The 25,116-nt window shown below is 34.4% G+C and overlaps 1 protein-coding gene across 2 annotated transcripts; it reads right to left on the reverse strand.

Annotated features, from left to right (window-relative positions):
* Positions 1-264: 264 nt before the first annotated feature.
* On the reverse strand, positions 265-25,116 carry LOC135651301 (squalene synthase 1-like). 2 transcript variants are annotated; one of them, XM_065171305.1, is made up of 14 exons: positions 24,843-25,116; positions 20,911-20,953; positions 18,660-18,749; positions 13,524-13,599; positions 12,241-12,310; positions 8,920-9,063; positions 8,706-8,810; positions 7,620-7,766; positions 4,355-4,430; positions 2,324-2,412; positions 905-996; positions 781-826; positions 635-700; positions 265-509 (listed from the first exon to the last, which is right to left on the reverse strand). In XM_065171305.1, the coding sequence occupies exons 1-13, from the start codon at positions 25,035-25,037 to the stop codon at positions 644-646; spliced, it is 1,230 nt and encodes a 409-aa protein (XP_065027377.1). In that variant the 5' UTR covers positions 25,038-25,116; the 3' UTR covers positions 265-509; positions 635-643. The 2 variants fall into 2 exon arrangements, with proteins under 2 accessions (XP_065027377.1, XP_065027371.1); XM_065171299.1 differs by having other exon boundaries at positions 616-700.

Genomic DNA, 25,116 nt, shown 5'->3' on the forward strand with positions numbered 1-25,116 from the left:
AACGAAAGATTTTTAAACCAATGGTGATTCTATACGCAGCACTCTTAGTGCCGACTCGTTCCTAACAGCTTCATCTAAAACAAAACTAGTAGTGCTTCATCTAAACACGACAGGCCATTGCCAAACCCAGCCACATAGATTTCTCGTTTAGTTTAGATAGGTTTTTGGGAATTATACACAGGTTGTCATGAGCATATTTTTATACGAGAAAAGCTATTGCATGTTTTGGCTACTTCAAGAAAAAGAATTTGTTGCACTAGTTCATCATTCAAATATATCCATCCAAAATCTTTGCATTTACTTGGTTCATATCAGGGTGGAAATTGTTTGTTCATCCTTATCTACCTATATGGTTTCAAATTACAATGGATCTTCACTTGCTCCTATAAAAACACATACGCTAATTGGGTCAGTTATCTTCATGGCAAGAAAATGTCAAACCCACACTAGCTTAAACAAGAGCACCTCGGCACAAACACAAGCCATCGGCAGGAACCCTCAAATGAATCCTGCATTTATCAGCAACCATCAATCAGATAATTATAAAGCTTAGCAAAGTAATTCTGACAACAACTAAAAGAATGTTAAATGTTCTGTCAATAAGATATCAGTAACCTTTCACAATGATCCTTACACAGAGGGATCATTTGTGCAGTACGAAAGGAATTAACATAGCCACTAGGAGGAAGACCACCATAATCTGCATGAATATCAGCATGAAATTTATGTGGAAATCTAGACTTAAATAATAATTAATCTAGTGGATGGAATGAGGCTCACCAGCAACGTAACATAGTGGAATTTGCTCTCGTATACATGCAAACTCCTATAACACCCCAGACAATGCAAACCGCTTAACATATATAAAGATCATCTTAACAAAGATATCAAGAAAATAACAAACCTTTTGCTAAGCAACCCAGAAGATATGCAGGTCTTTTGTATGGCATCTACACGCTGATGTGTTAGACTGGCATTTGGATCATTATTGTCAATCTGCACAACCAGTTGTAACTCTAGTCAATGATGTACAACAGAACCAAGGACATCAGTCATAATATGAAACAAACTATAGGGTAGCCCAACAAATTCATCTTACAAGCCAATTTTATCAAAAAAATGAGATCCAAATAAACAATGTCAAAAAAGATATGGAGCCTCCAGATTGCCACTTTCATACCCGACCTCTCATCAAAGAATTAATTGAATCTTTCGTTCGCCTCGTATAATGTAAGGGCAGAGATAGAGATGATCTTAAATATTAAGTTGTCAACTCAAACTGCTTGTTAAGAATCCTTAGATTAAAGTAGTACTGAGATTTCTGAACCAACACAAGCACCTGAACCTCTATCCTCTCTACTTAGTCTTGCCCCAACATTAGCTGACGCAGATACGAAAACTGATCCTGCTTGAACACCAGCTTCATCTGATTCTGATTCTGTCCTATCAACTAGATCTGACGCTGATTCTTGGTGAGTTTTCACATGTATACACATCGTTTGCTGATGTTATGGATGTTTTGGCTTTGGTGTAAACATTAGCACCGGTCAACGTCCCAGAAACTTGATGTAGATTTAACTAGCAATACTTCATACGTACTAATTAACACCTTGATCTGGTCTTCTTGTTACTTGGTTTATTAATAAGACAGGCAAAATAGGATTAGAATCTGTGGAAAATATCAAGTTTTTCTTTGATCTTCTGGTTTATTTCCAATATTACAAAAATACCAGAAGCTAGAAGTTATTACATGAGTTCAAATTGAGGTGACTTTGGACAAGAGCTAGTTGCTTCTTGCCAAAGTTCATAGCTATATGTTTCTGCGTGCCCAGATTAGCGCTACTAAATGTAGAGCACTTAGATAAATAGGTACAACTAATTTCTACAAAAATACAACTGATGGATACTTTATAGTACACAGTTATACTGATCAGTAACTCAAAACTGCTTAGTCATCGACTACCTGAGACAAAAAGTTTGTTATTATAAGAACTTGCTTATTAAAAATTTTAATTAAAAAGGATGCTGATATGGCTTTTACAATCTTGTACAATTTTTGCACTAATTAAACACTACACCAACTCAAACCACTTGGCACTTGACTAGCAAAAAGGAAAAGGAAAATCAAAATACCTTTTGTTACTATAAAACTTGTTTAATAAAAACTTTAACATAAAAAGGATGCTGATCCATCTTTTATGATTAGTAAATATTTTGAGTTCATGAGTGGATAAATGCCATTTTTAAACACTAGATGTTATTTTCAAAATATTGAATTTTGAAAAAGTCAGATAATTATTCTACATAACATAGGACTTCCTACCTTTGATTTCAGCAAAGAAGAAAATTCATAAAAAGCACCATATACATCTGACATAGAGTATGTCTGGTCAATAACCTTAGCTGTTAGTCCTGGAAAAGAAGTCAAAAAGATATATAAGTTTAGCACACTATCATAATACAAATCACAGAATTAAACAAAAAATGATAAAAACTAATTCTGATATCTGCAGGCACAAAATGACCAAAAAATATAATAGATATATGCCTATGAAATAATTAGGATTATGCTGTTAACTAGTCATGGCACTAAATGCTTACAAACCACAAAGCCAATCATGAAAACCTACTTTAGAAACTACACAAATGCTAAGGTTTCATAGGTAAGTGAATCAAATTGCATCTTTATTGATTCAATAAAGATGGCAAGTGAATCAAATTCTAATAATGTTAAGGTTTATTGCATCTTTATTGATTCAATAATGCTAAGGTTTCATAGATAAGTGAATCAAATTCAATAAACTACAAAAAGTTTACTTTAGAAACTACATTTTCTTTATTGATTTATTTCAATAAATGCTATCATTTATCATCAATCTGAGAAACTAAATGAAAGAATAAGTCCTATAAGTGGAATGTCTTTCAAGTGAATTGTTGTTTCAATAATGACCTTCACCAGTCCTTGCATTGGCTAACCAACTGTACTCAGCTTATTTTTAGTTGTTCATCATCTGATATTTACATTATTTGTTTTTGTTGTCCTCCTCGAAAATTGTAGAGACAGAGTAAAGATGTGTACATGGTGATTAAGCAATGTTTAATGACCAACCCTAAAGAAACCATCTAAGTGGTCATGATTTCTAAGACTGGCTAATCATTTTAGATCTCAAATTGTTAAATCTTCTACTCACCTTTTCTTACTAAAAATACAAAGAATGATGCCTAAGAAGGTATGTTCCATGACATAGACATAAATCATATACTTTACAGGTAAGAATATTGGGTATTTAAGAAACATACCTTCAAAAATTAGAAATTAATGTCTGGAGTTATCAGAAAAGATAAAATAAGAAATATTTTATACGAGAAAAATTATGGATAGTTTTAATTGACCACAAAATTACACATAAATGCATTAGTTGTTTTTCTATATCCAAAAGAGGCTATAAGTGCACCAATTAGGCAAAGTTAATTTACATTAAAGATTTCTGGAGATTTATGGAAATGCTTGATTGGAATAATATAAAACGATGAGAAAAATACTGAGACATACAGATAATGACAAGAATAAAGCTCAATATTGTGATAAAATCCATGTAGCCAAGAGCCAAGTACAATCACATAGGAAGGTTTTGCATGTCATTTTGCAAATACCCACATTCTTTTGAAAATTGCAAACCTACCTCAATAGTTGTCTTCCTAAGTGTTGGATTCAAACAAAATCAAAAGTAAGAAGGAAATAACTAGTGTAATGTTCCAATTCTTTGCAATCAGCTATATTGAACCTCTCTCACCATTTGAACTTTCTGTAAGGAATTATCTATTGTTAAATTAAGCAGTGAATTCACTATCCATTGTTTCTAGTAAAGCTTTGGTCTCCCTCCATCTTTCCTTGATTGCTGATCCTAATCAACTCTATTCATCTATTGAGAATCTGAGGTCTCTTTGAAATACATGTTCATATATCTTAAATGATTCCTGCCCCCCTCCCCTCCCCTCCCACCCCCACCCCACTGAATATCAAGATAGTAAAATTACATAGTTATAAAGAAAATCAACCCATCAAAAAACATTTATTAGAAAGTTAAGATAAAAGAGATGCACAGATAGATAGATAGAGAGAGAGAGAGAGAGAGAGAGAGAGAGAGAGAGAGAGAGATAGTCTTTTCACTTAAAAAATCCACAACTTTTCTATTTTCAAACACCAACAGAATGCTATGTAAAACAAAATTCCTACATCGAAACTGACTCAACCATTAAGAGTGAACATGAGGGGGAAATTAATCAGGACGTTGCAAAGAACAAATACAATTACAACACTTTAGTTAAATGATCTTAAACAAGAGATTCTTACCACGTCTCATCTTTACAACTCCTCTGAAAACCTCCACATTGTTGTAGCATAAAGCTAGGGTTCCAATTGCCATAATCTGTTACACGTGACAGTAGCCATTAAAATGTGCTCCGATTCAGTAACATTAAACTACATAGGTTCAACCATCATGATATCAGCAATATGTTGCATACTTAGGTTTTATGAAGGGAAAGCAACAAACCGATAATAGAAAGATAAAGGTCAAAGCATCTCATATAAAACTAGAGTAAAATATGAATTCGGAAAAGAAAACATGAGCACTATGCTACATATACACTGATCTAGACAGACAGTTATCATAATCTCCAGCTAAAATATGTTCATTCAATTAAAATATCTCTTTTTTCCAAGTAAAAGCAAGGACTAGATGCAACAAGCATATTTCTAATAATGTAAAATAACTTAAAACCAACTAATTGGCCCATCAAGCATGATTAAATAACAAGATCAGTTTAGACAATTAGATTGATGCACCTTTTACCCTGGATGCCTAGTGCAGGCAACCATAAAGGTTATGCAACTTGATACAGGCCTATAGCCCTATACATTCTTACATGTTACCATCCTAAGATATATGCAGATGCTTAATGGACTTGCACAGAACCATGACTTATTCAAAGTTATTTGTTTTAAAATTTTCAGTATGAAAATGATGAAAAATCATATTGTAGTGCATTATTCCTGAAACATGAAGATGAGATACACAAATTTCTGTATAATTCACTGACATGTAAATTTAAAATCATAGTGACTTAAAAAGAGAAAAGCAGCGGCAAGGTCACACTTACAAAATTCATATCTACTATGAGGTACAAATTTTATGGTTTTTTTAAAATGAATATTTAGTTCAACTGTACAAAAGTGTAGAATACAGTTCACCTGCAAGAGTTCCTTGTATTATGTTTTGCAATATAAAAGAAGAGGTAATAATCTTTTTCAAAAAAATGCAAATGGTTTTACATCATAAACAATCATAGTATGACAGTTAACAAAGAAGCAGAAGGATTGCAAAACCTGCTTGTTCAATTTTATATGGTACAGTTTCACCAAACTACAAGATAACATATCTATTCTACATTCCCATATTTACATAGGCAGCATTCTCGCTCTCAAAGGCAGACTGCATCCTACATTGTATGTAGGTAACTCTTTCTTATGAATAATGATTTCACAATTGAACATAAGATTTTTCCAATGTCATAAGAAAATTGTTAATGTGATGAAATTTTGGTGACTTGTGATAAATGAAACATCATCTGTAAATTGTGTATGTAAAATGGAATAGTGATTACAACATAGCAGTTGTCAAAATTTTTGCTCTAGTACTTACAATTCTGCATGTACAATTGATTTTTGTGACAATCTATCTGGCATGTGTCATCATAGCATGCCAAATATGTAAAAACATAAAGCAACCAAAGTTTATTACCCATAATGACATAACATTGTTTCTTATTTCAAGTACCAATAGTTTATGCAAATATTGTTTGGATAGTCAATCTGAGAATAGTGACATATGGAAGTTACTATGTGATGCTACAAAATAGTAGGAGAAACCCAGTCAATAATTGTTAAAACTTAGTTCAATGATAGAGAATAAGATCACTCTACATCTTATTCGGAAATGTTTTGATCACATCCTGGTATAGCCAAGAGAATGGTCATTTAGAGAATATAGATAAAATAACATTCCCTTGGCAATAACAATTTGATATTCTTAGGTATGGTGGGAACTTTGAAGAGCACAACCTAAGATGGAAAAAAAATGTGCTTGCTACTTTTGTGTCGACTTTACTGTTTCTACTGATCAACATTCAAACTAATTTGTTATGTTTACTTGGTATGGTACAGCTTCCTCGGTGGATGGATCAGCTTGTGTAGTGACTTGCAAGGTTTGTGAAGTAGTAATTTATGTGAAATGGGATAGAATTCCAACTTATGCAGAATTTCAGCATGCTACCTAATTTGGATCACCTATTGTCCGATCAACCATTGTCCGGTAACAAATATTTAGACAATCAAAGGATTAATAGATTATATAGCAAAGGCTCAAAGAGCCATTTTTGTATCCAAGGAAGATAAAGACCATAAGCAGGAGAAAGAAGACATCTCTGAGTCAAAATATGAAAATATTTTAGCAATATTTTTGTTATTATTTTTACTGTTTAGAGATTTTAGAATCAAATTTATTGTCTAATTAGTGTTCAAAATTCCTAATATAAATATGGTATAAGGCTAGACCAAGGTTTAAAATCTTAATCTGATATCAATTTCGGCATCTTGTTGGATCATATGGTATTGACATAGCAGGCAATATACTGATCTACCATCAAGTATCGTAAAAAAGTTAAAAAAATGAATATCAGCCAGTGATCTATTATTAGTCTTTGACCAAACCAGTAAATATCATCTTACTAGTTTTTAGAGTGTTCACTCTAGAACTCCTACAAACATACAAGTCCTGAACTCTGAAGGTATAATTGGATGATAATTTTCTTTGCTCCAAAATCATCTCTCTTTTCCATCTCTTTGGTCTTTCAAGGGACCAATTCCCTAAAAGAGAAGTAGCTCCCTGATAGAACCATCCTATCAAAATTCAGCTTGGATACATTAGGTAACCTAATCTGGAAAAGAGAAATTGATTCATTGATTCATTATTCAGAGGAACTCATTGTTCATGGTGTAAGAAGCATGTGATAAGTCAGCTGTGTACCCTTCAAAATGTAAAACTAGCTGTCATAAGCTCTTAACATAAAAGTTCTCTCAACCTAAAAGCTCATAGATACACCAAAAAGTTAAAAGAAAGTGAGGTACTTATGGTTTCTTTTGAACAAAGACATTTGTATCATTGAAAGATACTATTGGTCCCCAAAAATCCCAAGTAGTTTCACTAGGAAATAGAATGTAAAAATTTATGCTTAGGTCACAATAAAGCACTAAGCTGGCAGTAGGTTGCTTGTTATACATTGCAGAAGGATACCCTCAAGCCCATCGAAGGGTTCCAATATCGAATCTTCAATCACAAAATAAAGTTCTAAGCAACAGTCTCCCGACTTCTGAAATGCTTGCCTCAGGAAAGTCATACTACTAAAATCGGCAAAAGATATAAGAAGCAACAGCAACCCAATAGTTTATTACTAATCTAATTGATTGAAATGATAAGCTAGGAAAAACTAAACCCAAGTATCAAATTTGCCATAAATGTACTATAGTCTTGGAAAGAACCATTTTGTTTTTTACGTACCTGTGGAATTGCTGCAAAGCGAAAGATAGAGAGATCTTTTAAAGCTGACATATATTGCAAGCAATCTTCGGCATGGATCAAAGCATTAGTTACCAAGTCATTCAAGCATTGCACTGCCTTAGTTGAGTTTTCAACATATTTGAAATCCTGAATGTCAACAGAAGTGAGGAATAAGAATTATCATCTAAAGCATCATGTGTATATGACTGCATCTTTAAGTTACACTTTAATTTGCTTATTGTGGCCATATTAATCTTTAATTAAACACTATGCCTTGAACCCCAGTAAGAGGAAATAAAATTGCTTGAGAAAAAGGAGAGGGAAGAAAGAATGATGCTGAGGAGACATCATAGTGACGCTATAAGTATTAACAGTAGTTTGACGCTGAGGAGACATCATAGTGACACATTGTTGTGGGTTTGATCCTACTGTAAACTTCTAGTACATAAATTACATAAGCTCTGAATAGGAGTAAGATATAAAGACAATTATAGGTTGAAAATATACAAAATTACTCTTTGGTTCAATTACATTTTCAAAATGTATCTTGTTATGCAGAATAAAGATCTGATCCATAATTGACCAAGGGAAAGCCCCATCCATGGGAAAACTCCATCAGGACCCTGGCAGAGTGATATTGCAGTGACTTTTTAGGAATGACAAGTTTGCATGAATAGTTAACAACTGTCTTGAGATTTATCTCTATCAATGAGATTTATCCTCATGAATAGTGGAAAAATGAGGTACAAGTATGTGTGGGAAAAATATATGTTGGAACAGATTATTTATTGTCATTGACTGACTGTTGTGAAATTTTGCAACAGTAAGAATGAGTTCATCTCAAGCTGGAAAAACTGAGCAGGTCCACTTTTTGTCTTTAAGTTAAATTACGCTTAACATTTGAAAAATCTGATTCCTAGTTGAAATTGGAACTCATACACAAGTCCAATTCGCAGATATACAATCAACAAATACAACTTGCATCATCTCTTGTACGTTTTCCAAGAGGAGTGGGTATGTTTTTCTCTTATTGCTTTTTTTCCTGAAAAATAATATTTAAGCAACAAAGATGGATAACAAATGAACCTCAAGCTTATTGGCATATTTGCTCCAGATTTGGTGAGGCCAAAACATGCGTGACTTTGGAATCTCATTTATATCCTCCAGATAATCCCGAATAATATTTGTTTTCTGCATTTCAGAAGAAGTTACATTCTATTCAATGGTGAAACTGCAAACAAAAGAATAGAACTCTTTAAGTAATCAGAACATGACCATGCCATAAAGGCCTGACACATACCTGAAGAAACAAACCCATGGAATTGGACAGGTTATCCGGAGCAAGTTCTTCTGAACGATAAGCATGAAAAAGTTTAGACAGTCCTAACCCAACCAGTCCTGCTACATAGTGACAATATTCATCATAATCATCGGTTGTCTCTACCTGCATATAAGTAAAGAGCAATATAATAAAATTTCAATGGAAGAGTATAATGTGAGAAAAAGTAGTAGATTACTTATATAGAATTCATAGAAACCTTGAAAAAGTTTAAAATTTTGGTTCGGTCCTAGTACTGCAAACAGGTCGGACTCGAACCAGTATGTGTCAGTCAATACAATACCAATACGGTCAGTATAGACCTAAGGAAAACTAAAATGATTTTAAGTTTGGTATATATGGCTCTGTATTGTAATACCTGCATTATAGTGTCTCCAATCAGATGTATACCATAGCCTCAGTATACCATGATAACATCATATGTTCTGAGTGTAAACATCCTAATCTGACTGAAAATAACAGAACTCCAATGATGGGTTCAGAATTTATGTGCAAACAAGTAAATGCAGGTGTGTCAATCTACATTACAAAATGGATAATAGAAATTAAAGTAATTGCAAAGAAATCAAGCTGATGTGTCATGCATTAGAATCCTATGATTTGAAGAATGAAGTACGTCAAATTTTCTTGACTCCTTCATTCCCCCTCTCTCCGTTTACCCCCATCATTCTCACCATATATAGGAAGTCAAAACTATTGTGTCATTGAAAGATGGAAATCATAATAGATGGCAGTGATTTAAAAAGCGCTAGGCGCCAAAAGGCGCCAAGGTCCAAAAACGCCCAAGGCGCTAGGCGCTCGCCCGAGCGAAGCGATGCGCTAAAATATAAAAATATATAATATAATTAATAAATATAATTATTTAAAATTTTAAATAAAAATATGTTATTAAATTAAGAAAATCTAAGATACAAAATCAAAATGTCACATTAACAAAAAGTTTCAAATAAATAAAAATTAACAGTATTAAAATCAAAATAATATATTATTAATCTATTAACAGTATTGAAAATTAATCATTTCAAATAAACTTAATAATATTAACAGTATACAGTATATGTATACTCTTAAAAGGAAGTGTAAAGGGGTGCTGAGCCTGCTGATTGAGAAAAAAGGAAGCGACAACGGCGGCAGCGGCAGGCACGAGCAGCAGCGTTTGCAAGCAGCGACAGCGGCGAGTAGTGGCAGCGGGAGTAGGACCGAGAGCGGGAGCGGGAGCAAAAGCGGTGAGCAGCGGGAGGCGCGAGCGACAACAGCGGCGAGCAGCGGGATCGGGGTCGGGATCGGCAGCGGCAAGGGTTAGGGTTCGGTTGTCACTTATATCAGTTTTAGTTGGTTCGATTGAACCAACTAACCATCATAGACCGAACCAGAACCGAACCAGACCTAAAATCCTGGTTCGGTCGCCTTGGTTAACCCGGGCGCTCGCCCGAAGCGCCCAGCGCCTGGGCTCGAGCGAGCGCCCAGGCGGCGCCTGTTTGAAGCGCGTCGCCTGGGAGATTAGCGAGGCGCTCGGGCCTCGCCTCGCCCGAGCACCTAGGCGAGCGCCCGAGCACCTTTTAAAATCTCTGTCAGATGGTATCCAATGCTATTACTGTTGCTAATGATTGCAAAAACATGAGTTGACTATAGCAATGTCCCAGAGGGAACAACTTCCACTGTAGTTAAGGCATTACCACAAGTTTACCAGTGCAACATGAAAGGCAACAATTACTTTCACTATATCTATCACCAAACAGAAGAACAACTTCTACCTTATTCCTGCACTGTGTGAATTACCCAATATACAATTTTGCAAGAAATTTCCATTTATCTTTGGATAATTTTTACTGGGTACTTCAGGTTGTTTTTCTCTTAAGATTTTAAAGTTTTGTCATGATTGAGCAAAGATTAGTTATATTAATGGATCATGTTCATGCATATTCATTTCTTCAATTTTTATTTTTAGAATTCAAAAATGTTTTGAACCAGTTTGATTATTGTGTGGCTGCCTAGACGAATTTGCAATGGCTCAAGAGTGAATAGATCCTTGGCTGTTGGTTTAATATCATCAGTTTCTAAAACAATGATAAAGCAGCTTTTAAACTTTAATTCCACAATGAAGAATCTCATCAGAAGATATAATATGTTAATGCAGCAAAAACTTAACTCAAAATCCCACAATATGGTAGCCCATTAGAATTTATTAGCTCCAATGGCAGAGTTATATTATAAAATTTTGAAATAGCTAAACATAACTGAAAATGCTCATAGCAATTCCTTAAGAATTAATACAACCAATAACAAAGCCATAAAATCCCAAATTTGCTGCCATTGAGATATATGACAAATCATACATTTAGGTAAGTTAAGAGTATTAAATCTTGTATTTATAATTGTTATTAAAATATTTTTAATTCTTCCCCTATCTCTCCTCATATCACTAATCGTAATCATTTCACTTCTTCTAAGTACTACGTTTGAGAATATCTTAAGCACATATCATTGCAACTTAAAAGATTTCTTTTATGAGGAGATTTTTAAATGCAATAGTTAGAAGAGATGAAATGATTACTAGTATGACATTTGTTTAAGCTTATCCTGTTTCAAATATGAAAATCTAACTATCATTCTGTTTTTACTCTATAAATAATATCTTTATTAATTTATCTATCTTGTTGAATAATTGATTCAAAATACTTAAAACACTTACTTAATGGAACTTCTTGCCCATCCAACTTAATTATATCCTCTTGTCTGTAACTAGTATTACTAAAATCACATCTTATTTATTCAACTTTAGTCCCACTTAATTAAAACCTTTAACCTTTAGTTTTTAAGAATTGTCTCCGTAGCTTAAGTTTAGAATTAATTCTATTTTAATCTTATAAATAAAACAATATCATCAGCAAATAATATACAACAAGGAGAGGTCTATCCTTTAATGACTAATAAGTTCATAGATAATGTGAAAACTAATTTCCTTAACAATTAATCTTGAAACAAATTGATTTCCTTCAATAATAAATATAATTTAATCTTTCACATTAATCGAAGATGTCACTAAAATATAAAAACAATACTTTTCCACTCGCATCAACAAATGAAAATATTAAAATAAATTTTGCATCACTTGGAAAATGTATTTTGTTTTTTATCAATCCAAGGACTAATAATAATTAGATAAGAACTGTGTAGCATATTGTGATCAAAACCATATTTGAAATGCAATATAAAAGCGACTCTATTGTATGTTTGTGTGAGTTCATGAATGTAGGGTATATTGCAGCATTAACTACACACCTCCTTGCATATGAACTTTGCCATTCCTGCACCCATTCTCTTGGTAATATCTTCAATTGCCTCTTGATAACTGGGTGCCACAAAAGCAATGGAATTGGTAGTATAAAAAATGAAATCAATTTATCTAGGAGAACGAGTATTTTCTTAATTTTATGTCATATAACATTTATATATTATGGTATATAGAGTGACGATTTTTAATAGATGCAAAAGTTTTAAGAATGTAAGCTAAAAGCATATGAAGAATTCCATTGGATAACAAGCTAACTCAATTAAATGCCAACAGAACAGGATAACAGCTTAAAAAACTAGAATAGTGGCAAAAGAATTGTCTAATTCAAAATAAAAAAACTCAATATCCATTAGCATTATTTAAGCATTAGTAAGTCCATGTACAAATGATATCAAAATCAACTTAATTCAAGAACACAGCTGGTTCACAGTAGATATGTGCAGATAAAACTTTTTTAATTTGAGTACCTGATGATAGATCCACTGGCGGATAGAATAGAACTGATAATGCATGTCAGGGACAGAGGGCCTTTATATTCAGGAACCACAATGCTTAAAGGGTGCTAGTCAAGAGTCAATTCTAGGAATGACTTGATCCAAAGAGAAAAAGTTTTACTGATCATTTTTGCTTCCCACCTAAGAAAGGGAAGTGATACAACCAAATCTTCACCAATTGATTCTTCTAATTCAAGGGATCAAGATGTTTGAGCAAATCACTTTTATGTTACTTGAATTTTTTTGTGTGGTGTAGCTTGTGTATCATCGATTCAATGCCTTGTAGTCCAATATATTTGCCTAGATAGCCACATATGTCATATATTTATTGGGATATGCCATGAAAGCATGAACTGTGAGAGCTTGAGCCATGAGCTTATGTGAGTATTCATATATCATAAATGTTTACTGAATTTTCCAGACAAACAAGCATATATAAGTACTAGAAATCACGTATATGACAAAAGAAAGTAAACTTAGTTATGACCAAGGTTCGCCGTACCGTACCGTACCGGCGTTTCGACCCGGGCTCGGTACCGGTACGGTACGGTATACCGCTCGGTACACCCAGGTGTACCGAGCACTGTAGCACTGCTACAGTGCACTGCTACAGTGCTAGGTACGGGCGGACCGGTACAGGGCGGTCCGCGTACCGCTAGCCTGTCGGACCGGTACGTACCGCCCGTACCGGGTGGTACAGTCCGGTACGGCAAACCTTGGTTATGACAACACTTTGTTCTCATGTAAATAGATTAAACATATTAAAACAAAATGACCTTCTTTCCAGCTCCAAGAAAGCAGTTGAGACAAGATGAAGTTTATCCATCAGAACTTTATAGTCCTTTGTACCACCTAATAAGAAAGACATGATTAGAAATAGTACCAAGAATATGATATGGATCCACAGAAATAAGTACTTCTCTAAATAAATTAACTAAAGATATCTTGCATAGTCCTTTTGATAAGTTTGAAACAGTAACCTATGGTTTTGTACATAGCTAAGCATCTAAAACATAATTACAGACCAAATAGGTCACACATAATATGTTTCTTACCAATACAAGGCCAATAAGAAAAAGCATCGTATTACTTGGTTATGTGTCGTTACAAAGGTCATGAGATCCAATATGAACACTTCTCAATGGTACAAGGCTCGCAAATAGGTCAAGTCAAACCCATGAACCCAAGTTAAACCAGTCTGACACTCATTGACTTTTTTAAGAAAAGCACAGTTCTGATGTTTCTTTTGTCCCTTCGGAAAATAAAAAAATCAAAAATAAAGAAATGATTGATATATTCAAGATAATTATGTATTTACAAAATATCATCTCAATTCATCCTATTTCATCTCCGCTATATAATATGATTCTGAAGAATGAACCAAATATGGACAGTTCTAATAACATTTCATTCTTGAACAAAAATCAATGCTAGCAATCCATAAACATCCAACTTGACACATATATGTAAGGACCTAGTATATATCACATCCAAGTTATCTGACACTTATTATATATGTCCAAAAAGATAAAGAATGGAATTCACTATTAATAAACATATGAGGAAAAGCCAGGAAAAAGAATTGGAATCTTGAGGATAGCCGATTCAGCAAACTTCCACTTGCTTGAACCTTATCAAAACCTTGGCTGATCTCATTCGTTAATCTAGCTACAATATTACAAGTTCCAACAAATTTACAATGGACAAAGAAAAAAGAGGATTTGCTGGAATAAGAATTTTAATTTCTTTTTAGTAAATTCAGTTTACATATTAATTATTCTAGTTTCCAGAAATTAATCAACTTTTAAAGTCAAATTTCATGAAGTTTAATTGATTGACAATTTCCAAAAAAAAAGGTAGAAACCTAAGGAGACAACTTACCAATGTATCTGAAGTTTATCAAGACTGAGGTAGGATCAAAAATCGAGATTACCCAAAGTAGATTGATGGCATTGAAATAGGCAACAAAAAAATCAAATAAAAAATCATATATATTAAATTTTGGCTCTATTTTGATATATATATACATATATATATATATGTATACATATATATATATATGTATACATATATATATATATATATACATATATATATATATATATATGTATACATATATATATATACATATATATATATACATATATATATATACATATATATATATACATATATATATATATATATATATATATATATATATATATATATGTATATGTATGTATATATGTTTGTATGTATGTTATAGCATGTAGAAAAAATGAACTTTAAAATGAGAGATTTTCTCTTAGTACTCAACTTTTATTCAATTTTGAAAATGGAATATCAGTCTTGCTTGAACAAAATAGGATATCTGCTCAAGTTACTTTAGATTTAGAGTTACCTTTAAATTAAACAGGTGAGGATCCTGTTCAATGGATCTAATTTTAAATGGATGATAATAACATAATATTATATATTGATGGTCATAGGCAATGCAAGTACAAGTCGACTGTTAAGATGTATATTCCTGCCCCCATCCTTACACATCTTATGGTGATCGTGAATCCAGTGACGATACCAACAATTCCACAACAATGACAAGAGTAGCCTCCATCAAAATGGTGGCATCTGGCAATTTTTGTTACTCTACTCTCCTCTACTTTGCTAAATTTCGTTGGATCTTCTTGGATCAGTGCTGTTTTACATCTTATTTTTGTATCTACTTTTTTCATATCCATTTTCCGTGGTTGGAATTAGTTGAGTTGATTGGGACTAGGGACTTCCTGATTACTGCAATGGCGAGTGGCAACCCAGCATAACTGTCAAGAAATATATTATAATAAATTTGAATAAATCAATGCAAACCTAGATCAGCCAATCCATTGTGCATTTGAGTCTATGAAGCATGAATAATTTAAAATACCATCCATGTTTTTGTTGTCTCCATCTTGGACACTGATAATTGTTGTATACTTCCTAACTAGTTATTAGACATCTTAAAATATATATTATGAAATGTGAATCATCTATAATTATTTATGCTTGAATACACTATTTTCTTTATATAGTTTAAACATTTAACTTGCAATAAATATGAATAATCTCATAAAATTATGTACATGCATGAAAATAAAGGAGGGACCTAGTGAATAAAACTCCATCAAATGTGGAGTCAGGAGAGTCAAAAAGTACACACTACCATGCATTAAAATCTCGAACCAGTACATATTCATCAAGATATATTATAATAAATTTGAATCAAGGTATGCAATTTCGAATAATACCGTCTGGTACGAGCAGTACGTACCGGTCCATTAGTTGACCAGTACACAGACCGCCCATTACCGGACGGAACGATATATATATATATATATACGAGGCTACGTCGCGTCGCCCCGCATGGGAGAAGGAAAAGGTGACGTCGCCGAGGCAATGCAATGTCGCCTTTTATAAAAATATTATATATATATATATATATATATATATATATATATATATATATATATATATATATATATATACGAGGCGACGTCGCCCTGCGTGGGAGAAGAGAGAGGCAACGTCGCTTCGACGACGTCGCCGAATTATATATATATATACACCAAGCGGTATACCGAGCGATTTACCGCTCAATATACAATATCGTACCATACCGAGCGAACGTCGAAACTCCGGTACGATACGATATTGCATACCTTGATTTGAATAAACCAATGTAAACCTAGATCAGCCAATCCATTGTACCATGGTGCATCTAAGTCAACGAAGCATGAATAATTTAAAATACAATCTGTGTCTGTGTTGTCTCCATCTAGGACACTGATACTTGTTGTATACTTCATAACTAGTTATTAGACACCTCAACATATATATTATGAAATGTGAATCATTTATAATTATTTATGTTTTGATACACTGTTTTTTTATATAGTTTAAAATTTTAACTTGCAATAAATATGAATAATTTCAAAAAATTATATACATGTTTGAAAATGGAGGGACCTAGTGAATAAGACACCATCCAATGCAGGGTCAGGAGAGTGAATAAGTATGCACTTACCATGGATTAAAATCTCTGCCCATGGATCGGAACACGATTAGTATAGGACGACAACCTAACACTTGATATGGACCGGTATAATTGGTATTACCCAAATGTGTGTATGTGTGTGTGAGAGAGAGAGAGAGAGGGAGAGAGAGAGGAGGAGGCAGTGACAACAAAGATGCACAGAAGCAGACAAGGTGGTGATGGTGGCAGCATGCCATGGAAGACGAGGAGGTATGCACAGAAGCAGACAAGGTGGTGATGGTGGTCATGGAAGAAGACGTGGCAACGGCAATGTGGTGGACGAACAGAGAGTGCCTAACAAAAAAAAAGAAAAAGAGAGAAGAAAAAGGAAAAAAAAAAAGGAAAGACATTCATGACTTCCAAAATTAAAAAAAATAGTACCAATACCAGGTAATAGATTACTGATTGATACAAATACACACCAGTCTGCTTACTATATCATATGCACAGTATGGTGAGCTCATCAGATGGTAGCCTAGTTTAAGATTGGATTGAGCGAAATCACTTGATCTGCATACTAGTCCATACTATTGATATGGACGAAGGTTTAAGTACATGTATAGTATCTATTGGTACACACGAGATTTAGATCCATGCACAATACTACCCTTGTAACTAATGAGGTTGTTTCGATGAGTCAGCTCCTGATCGCTCAGGCCACAATAGAGCAACCTTATGGTGGCACCAAGGCTCACCCTCTATGTACATATGCAAAGTAATTTTGTGAAATTTTATTCTATGTGAACGGTTTTAGTTCTTATTATAAGTTACATATATGATTATCATAAGTTATCTAAATTTTAAAAAAAACATATATTTTCATATATAACAATCAAAATTCCATATATTAGTAAAAAGTAAAAAGCGTATATAATTGAACAATATTTTCAAGTTTAAACATTGAAAAGGAAAAGGCATATATAATTTTTTAAACTCAGAAACTATCATAAATGCCCTTTTAAGAGTACACGATGGTTTTATAAAGTGGTCGTGACAAACTCTGCAGTAGCAGCCATTATGGCTACAGAAAGGGTCAAGGGCATGTTATAAGTATTGCAAAAGCTATTGCATTAAAGGTGCATTATGACTGCCATAGGCAAGAGATGCTTCACAATGAGCTCGTACGGGTTAATTTAAGCCAATAGCCCCTTTCAATTTTGCACAGTCCATTTCAATTTCTTTAGATTTTGACAGTGGCAACAATCTTTAAACCTCCCTCCTCTCTCTCCCTTTCTCCTAATCCCTATTCTTGTTGTGTCGTCTACTGCTCACATCATCCGTGGCTACCCGATGCTCATGCTGTTTGTGTCACGCACCACCTGCTGCTCACCGCTGCCACCTAATGTCTCAAAGCTCATTGCCTCTAGTACTTCTCCTCCTCTTCTTTTTCTCCTCTTATTCTTCTTCACCTCCTCCTCCCCCTTCTTGGCGCCGACTGGTATGCCAGCGTACCATGTGTCGCCGGTATGCCAGTATCGAGATTTAAAACCATGGCTTACAAACTATATGACTATGTATATTAATTGTCAAGTTGTTTCCTTCTGCAAGATTCATGGCCTCCAGATATCCGTATCTGTCTATTTGTAGTGCATGTCCATACTTCATAGCATTATGTAAGACTGTAAATGACATTTAGCAATAAGATGCACATAGAAAAAAAGATCTTAGGAGCCAAGTGGACTAATAGGATTCATCAATGTAGTGAAAAAAAAAAAAATCACTTGACAGATTCTGCAACTCCAAACACATTCCTCAAAACAAGATATGGAATGTAATGCAAAAGTTAATGATATATGGAAACTTTGGCATCTTAGCTCAAGCAATGCTCAAAGGTTAAAAACATTATATTAGAAGTACTTACATGAAAAATGCCATTCACGATCATATATGTGGCGATAGAAATTCTGTAGAATCGGCACTTTGATGTCAGAAGTTATGCTAGTATCATCCTCTGCAATTTGTTAAAATATAGGTTACATGTAAACCTACGATATCTCTCAGGAATATACCAAGCTGACAAATGTAAAACCCTCTGCAATACCCATAAAAGCTAAGAGATGGTCACATGATTTTAGGCTAATTGAAAATGACAAGAATTTAAAGAAAGCGAACATGCCTTCCATGCATAGGTGCAGATTAGCAACCACAGAATATTGTAGTTTATTGGCAGACTGTAACTAATAGTAAGATTAGCCAAATTAATTTGGAAGCCTATTATGTACTTTATGCAGAAGCTTTAATCTGTTAGCATGTTATATTTCTTGTATTCAGTTGTCCCTGTTTCCAATGTATTCCCACAATGTTGTTTTTCCTTTTCGATGGAAAAAAAAAGGACACAAGATCCACAAACAGAAACTTGAAAGAAAATGACAAATAATGCAGTAATGATATCCAATTAAGTTGAAAGTCTGTTGAGAACTCATTTATGTTTTATAAGCTTATATAAATAAATCAATATGTAGGTGGTTTATTAGATTTCAGCATCCTCATTTTTTGAGTAAAAGACACCAAAGAACTACATACCAGTGATTTAAAAAGCGCTAGGCGCTAAAAGGCGCCAAGGTCCAAAAACGCCCGAGGTGTCAGGCACTCGCCCGAGCGAAGCGAAGCGCTAAAATATAAAAATATATAATATAATTAATAAATATAATTATTTAAATAAAAAATATACTATTAAATTAAGAAAATTGGGTACAAAATCACAATAAATAAATAAATCATAATAGTATATTTTTATTTTTAAATAAAAAAATATACTATTAAATAAATAAAAATTAATAGTATTAAAATCAAAATAATATAGTATTAATCTAATAAATAAAAATACTATTATTAGTATACAGTTAGCAGTATACTGTTAACAATATAGTAAGAAGAGTGTAAGAAGACCGAGGCTACTGAGGCAACGACAGCGGTAGCAAGCGACAGTCGTAGCTGGAGCGAGCGACCACAAGAGCGACGACAGCAGCGGCGAGCAGCGATTGTGGCAGCGGCGAGCAGTCGGCGAGCAGCGATTGTGGCAGCGGCGAGCAGCGACAGTAGCGCCAAGCAGCGATAGTAGCAGCGGTAGCAGAGAGCAGCGACAGTGGAGAAGAAATCTCGACGGCAAAATTGCGAGTGTTAGGGTTGGGGAAGTCAGGAAAATCGCGAGAGGGAGCCTGATATCGGTGATTTAGTTGGTTCGAATGAACCAACTAAAGCACCGAAGACCAACCAGACCTAAAAATATGGTTCGATCGCCTGGTTTAACCCAGGCGCTCGCTCGAAGCGCCCGGCGCCTGGGCTCGGGCGAGCACCCAAGCGGCGCCTCTTTGAAGCGAGGTGCCTAGACATGAAGCAAGGCGCTCAGGCCTCGCCTCGCCCGAGCGCCTATTGAAATCACTGCTACATACACGACCACTCCTAAAAAAGTCTGGACAATTATTTTCTTTGTCTGTTAGCTAAAACCAATTTGTTTGTGTTTTAAGTTAAGAATGTTAGTTTAAGAAAAAGGATAAAGTTAGCAAAGAACCCTTTTTCTGATCCATTGCAATTTTTTTCACGTTCTATCATTGTCTTATCTGAAGAGAAAAGACACCAAAGAACTGCATACTCAGAACCATTCCTGGGAAAACCTTCAGTCTTTTCTTAGTCTGTTAGCTAATCCCAAATTGTTTGGACTTTAATTTATGGGTATTAGTACAGGGAAGTTAATAAAGTTAGAAGAACCATTGCTTTTTTCATGTTCATAAACTCATAGAAATATTTTACTGCCATTAGTTATGAAAATCAATACTCTAAAGACATTTGGCCAATTTTGCTAATTACCTTCACTAGGTCAACCATGAATTTGACTTATTTAATAAAGTAAACTTCTTTTAGCAAACTGTAGTGTTTGGCGACTTGAAAATGATTCCTAGATTCATGTTCTCTCTGCAGCATAATAATATGCTTCTTCTACAAGAGCAAATTATTTTCTAGTCAGCAACATTGGCACATCTGACCAGATAGTGGTAAAAAGTAGATACAAGGATAAAAAATCTTAAGTCACTGAACCTCCTCCAGATATGAAAGATAGATACACACTTCAGCAAGGACAAATATGTTGTAAAATAAAAGGGGCCTGAACGAACCAACAGTATCCAGAGCTCTGAGAACTAGATAGAAAACACAAACCTACAAAAGACGAACGTAAGTTATTAAATATATCAACCATGACAAACTATTTTTCAAAAAAAGAAAACAATTTAAAAATAAAAAAGAGTCACAAATTAAAATAAAAGAAATAAGACCATAGGAAAATTAAGATAGTTAACCATAATCTAGTACTCAATATTGATATATAAACAGATAGGTCTAGAGCTGGCATTTATCTTCTCGATCATTTATAGGTCAACATTCACAAGATAAGTCCCGAGCAAAAGCATCATAAGAGCATGAAAGAATTTCATTGTGATGTTTCATAATTTCTTGAGCTATAAATAAGCTTTGTTATATTTATTTTATCAAGAATCATAAATGCACTCAAGTAAAATTAAAGTACAATTACCACAAGGAAATTATCAGTAGATTCACAAGGACATGATTCACTGAGCTTACCATGTTTATGCTATAAAATTTGGGAAGATGAAATGGAGGCTGCAAGTCATATGAAAGATGCAATTGATTCATGCAAAAGAATTTAACACCATAATTTTCAGATTGAAACTAAAAGACTAAGAGAGTAAGAAGTTGTTTTGAATCCTTTGTGTTAAGATCAGGCCTTTAGAGGAATAAAGACCAAAAAAATGCCAATTATATAAAGCAACAAAAAATTGACTAATATAACAAGCGAAAAAGTTTAGTAATAAAAAATAAATAATTTGGTTGAGGCCCCCCAACTATAATTGCAAATGCTCAAGTATTCCTCTACAATTAAGAAGAAGAAAAAGAAGGTAACTAAATACTGCATATAGTTATCACAAATGTCACACTGTTTCCTTATACAAAGCCGAGGTAAATATCTAAGCTTAAGCAAGAACAAATCATGCCATTTATGGGACAACTCTATCCAATTAAAATAAATAGGCTATACATAGAAGTATAGAACCTTCTATCTCTAGGATTTGTCTCTTGGTCGTGTTAAGGTAAATTTTTTTGCATTTCCATTTAAGGCAATAGAAATTTGTACTATCTACACAAGTTTGGCCTAGATAACCTTCATATTTAGGGAAATTGTTTGCGATGTTCACACAATATATTCAAAATCCAGATCTAGTACCCTTCAGAATATCATAAAACATTTCAACAATCAAATAGTGTAAGTTAATCTCCATTAATTTTCAAACTCAAACAAATTTCATATACAACAGAAGCCAATTAACCAACCTATATATAAAAGTACACATCATGAGGAACAAGTGCCTTTCATGAAAAAATGCATTAACTTACCAGGCAGATAAAGAAATTAGATGCTAAAGACTTTAGGCAAAATCCATATAATGCAATTATAGGAATTTCAGACACCTCTGTATAAACATGAATTGAACCAAGCTGAAGAAACATATTAAATGCCTGAATTTTCTCAAGGATTATCATTATAAGATGGTTTTGTTTCTAATGTTTAACTAAAATAATGCATTCTCTTCTACAATTGTGTTTGCATTTCATAGAAAGTCATTCAAGTTGATTTATGAGCAAGAGCATTTTTCATGGTGCATTTAGAATTCCTGTAGTAGTGAGCATAAGGGTGAGATGTTTTAGCTACAAACATAAGCATGTACATACATGACTGGACATATGATGCATTCACAAAGAATAGTATAATGCACATAATTATATAGGGTGAACAACAATATAATCCAAACATACAAGCCAAGAGGTAGGAATATCCATATGCATCAACTCAAAGAAAATCTCTAAGCCATCAATAAAGGTTATAAGCTAGATTATGATATGGATCATATTCTCCCACAAATTTGAACCATATGTATTTCAACAAACATAAAGGTGAGAGGTTTTAGCTACAAAAATAAGCATGTATATACATTACCGGATATATAGTATATTGCACATAATTATAAAGGGTGAACAGCAATATACTCCAAACATACAAGACAAGAGGTAGGAAAATCTATATGTAACAACTCAAAACAATCTCTAAGACACTGGAAAAAGTAATTAGCTAGATTATGAAATGGATCAAATTATCTCACAAATTTAAACCATATGTACTTCATTAAACAGAAAAAGGGCAAAAATATCATGCTTATGGAAAAATATGTAGAGAACCAAAGATAATGGGAACCAAGTCCTCACATCTTGATATCTATATCTAACAATCACCCGGTTTTCAGAGAAGATATAGCATTGCATATGATATGTGCTATTATCAACTTTACAGGGGCAACTGCCTCAACTATAATTTATTAATTAGTAATGTTTATCTGTAAAGAAAAAAAACTTTGAAATAAGACTAGAGATTAATATGATAGAATGATGGCCCATTTATTTTTGCATACTAATAACAACAATACTAGTAAATTATAGTGGCATAAATGAGAAAAAGGAACCATAGAATTGTACTTGGCTTCATGAATTGCATACATGAACCTAGTATTATGCCACCTTGCATGCAGCTGCATTTTAGAAATATTCCTTTATTTTAGGCTGCATAGACCTTGTGCTTGGAGGTTGCATAACCGCAACCACATTTTGGAACATTTGCTCGGAGAGAATTAAAAGAAGGGATCCCTGAGGATTGCTGGCATAGTTACTGGAACTTTTGTTTTCATAGACATGTTCCATACAGAAGAACCACATAGTCAAACTTTGCATTGCTTTGTTAGTAAGCAGTTTAGCACCTAAAATTTGTGATGATATGTTTTCCATTTAGCAAAAAAGAGATGAAGTATCAAGTTAGTCTTTGTGATCTTAGTGAAGTTGGCTAAGCTTTGTTTGTGCTGTGTTGATACTACAGTGATTAATGATAATTCTGTCTCAAAAGTAACCAAACACATAAAGTACTAAATTTCAGTACTAGCCTGCAAGTGACAACCCCTAGCTATGACTAGAGGTTACTTGTAAGAGCATATCACAGAGAAAACAGAAGGTGTGATAAGTTCATTCTAGTTGATTTCCAGGAAACTAATTGAATGATCATTCCCTCTTCTAGCGTACGATGCCACTGGAGCCACTGCTTCCCAGGTATGCTGCTGCTGCTGCTGCTGCTTCTTGTCCTCCTCTTCTTTCTTCTTCTTCTTCCTTCTTCTTCTTTCTCCTCCGCTGCTTCCTCTTATTCGTTATTCCTTCCTCTTTCTTCCTCCTTTGTTCCTCCACCATCCCCTCCTATTGTCCCTCTTTTTCTTCCTAGACAAAACACCGGCCCATACCGATATACCATGTGTCTGTATGCCAGAACAAATTGGTACATACTGGTCTGACTGATTGCCGAAACAGGTCCAGTACCCAAAAATCTATTTCTCATTCTAAAATCCTTTACTACTACCAGAGAATATCCCATGTTATTACTTCAATGCTTAAACGATCCTATCTATTTCTCATTCTAACATCCTTGAGTAACTGCTACAAGAGAATGCCCAATGTGATCTTTTAGATTCTTGATTGGTCGATCCTATATGTATCATTCTAACATCCTTGACTAACTGTTATCGGACCAACATCACAAGCAGGCTTATATATCACCGACAGGACAACCTCACGAGAAACCTGAAAAGGGTTCGATGTTGTAGCAGTTCGACATCAGAACATATCCATAAATTAACATCAAAACCAAAAAAGGAGATCCAGCGTGATGGCACATTGACATCCGACATACATCCATAAAACCGTACGACGTTTATAGATCAACATCAAATCTGAAAAGGATAGGAAATGAGAAGACCGGATTCAGATCTCGTGAGGCAGAAAACAAATCCATAACAAATTGATCTTCAGAGGCAGAAGCCTCCGCATATCAAGAGATGGGATACACGATCATACGACGGCAAGAAACGGAGGATTCACATCCAAAGAAGGGAGGAATGAGGGGAATGGAGGGGGTGGGTAGGGAAAGAAAGGGGCGTACAGCATTGCGGAGCTGCGGGCCGAGCTGCTGGATGACGAGGGCGAAACTGCGGGAGACCTTCTGGAGCATGGAGTAGGAGAAGGCCCAGTGTGGCTCCGCCGGGATCTGGCGCCGTATCCGATCCGCCGCCAGCTTCAGCTTCACCAGCGGGTACACCTCCTCCGGATATGCCACCACCGTCCCCAACATCCCCATCTCTCTCTCTCTCTCTCTCTCTCTCTCTCTCGTGCGTATCGTCGGGGGTTTGAGGGGAATGTATTGCGGGCGCAACGCG

This window comes from Musa acuminata, chromosome BXJ1-4 (assembly GCF_036884655.1).
Source record: "Musa acuminata AAA Group cultivar baxijiao chromosome BXJ1-4, Cavendish_Baxijiao_AAA, whole genome shotgun sequence".
Classification (NCBI taxonomy): Eukaryota; Viridiplantae; Streptophyta; class Magnoliopsida; order Zingiberales; family Musaceae; genus Musa; species Musa acuminata.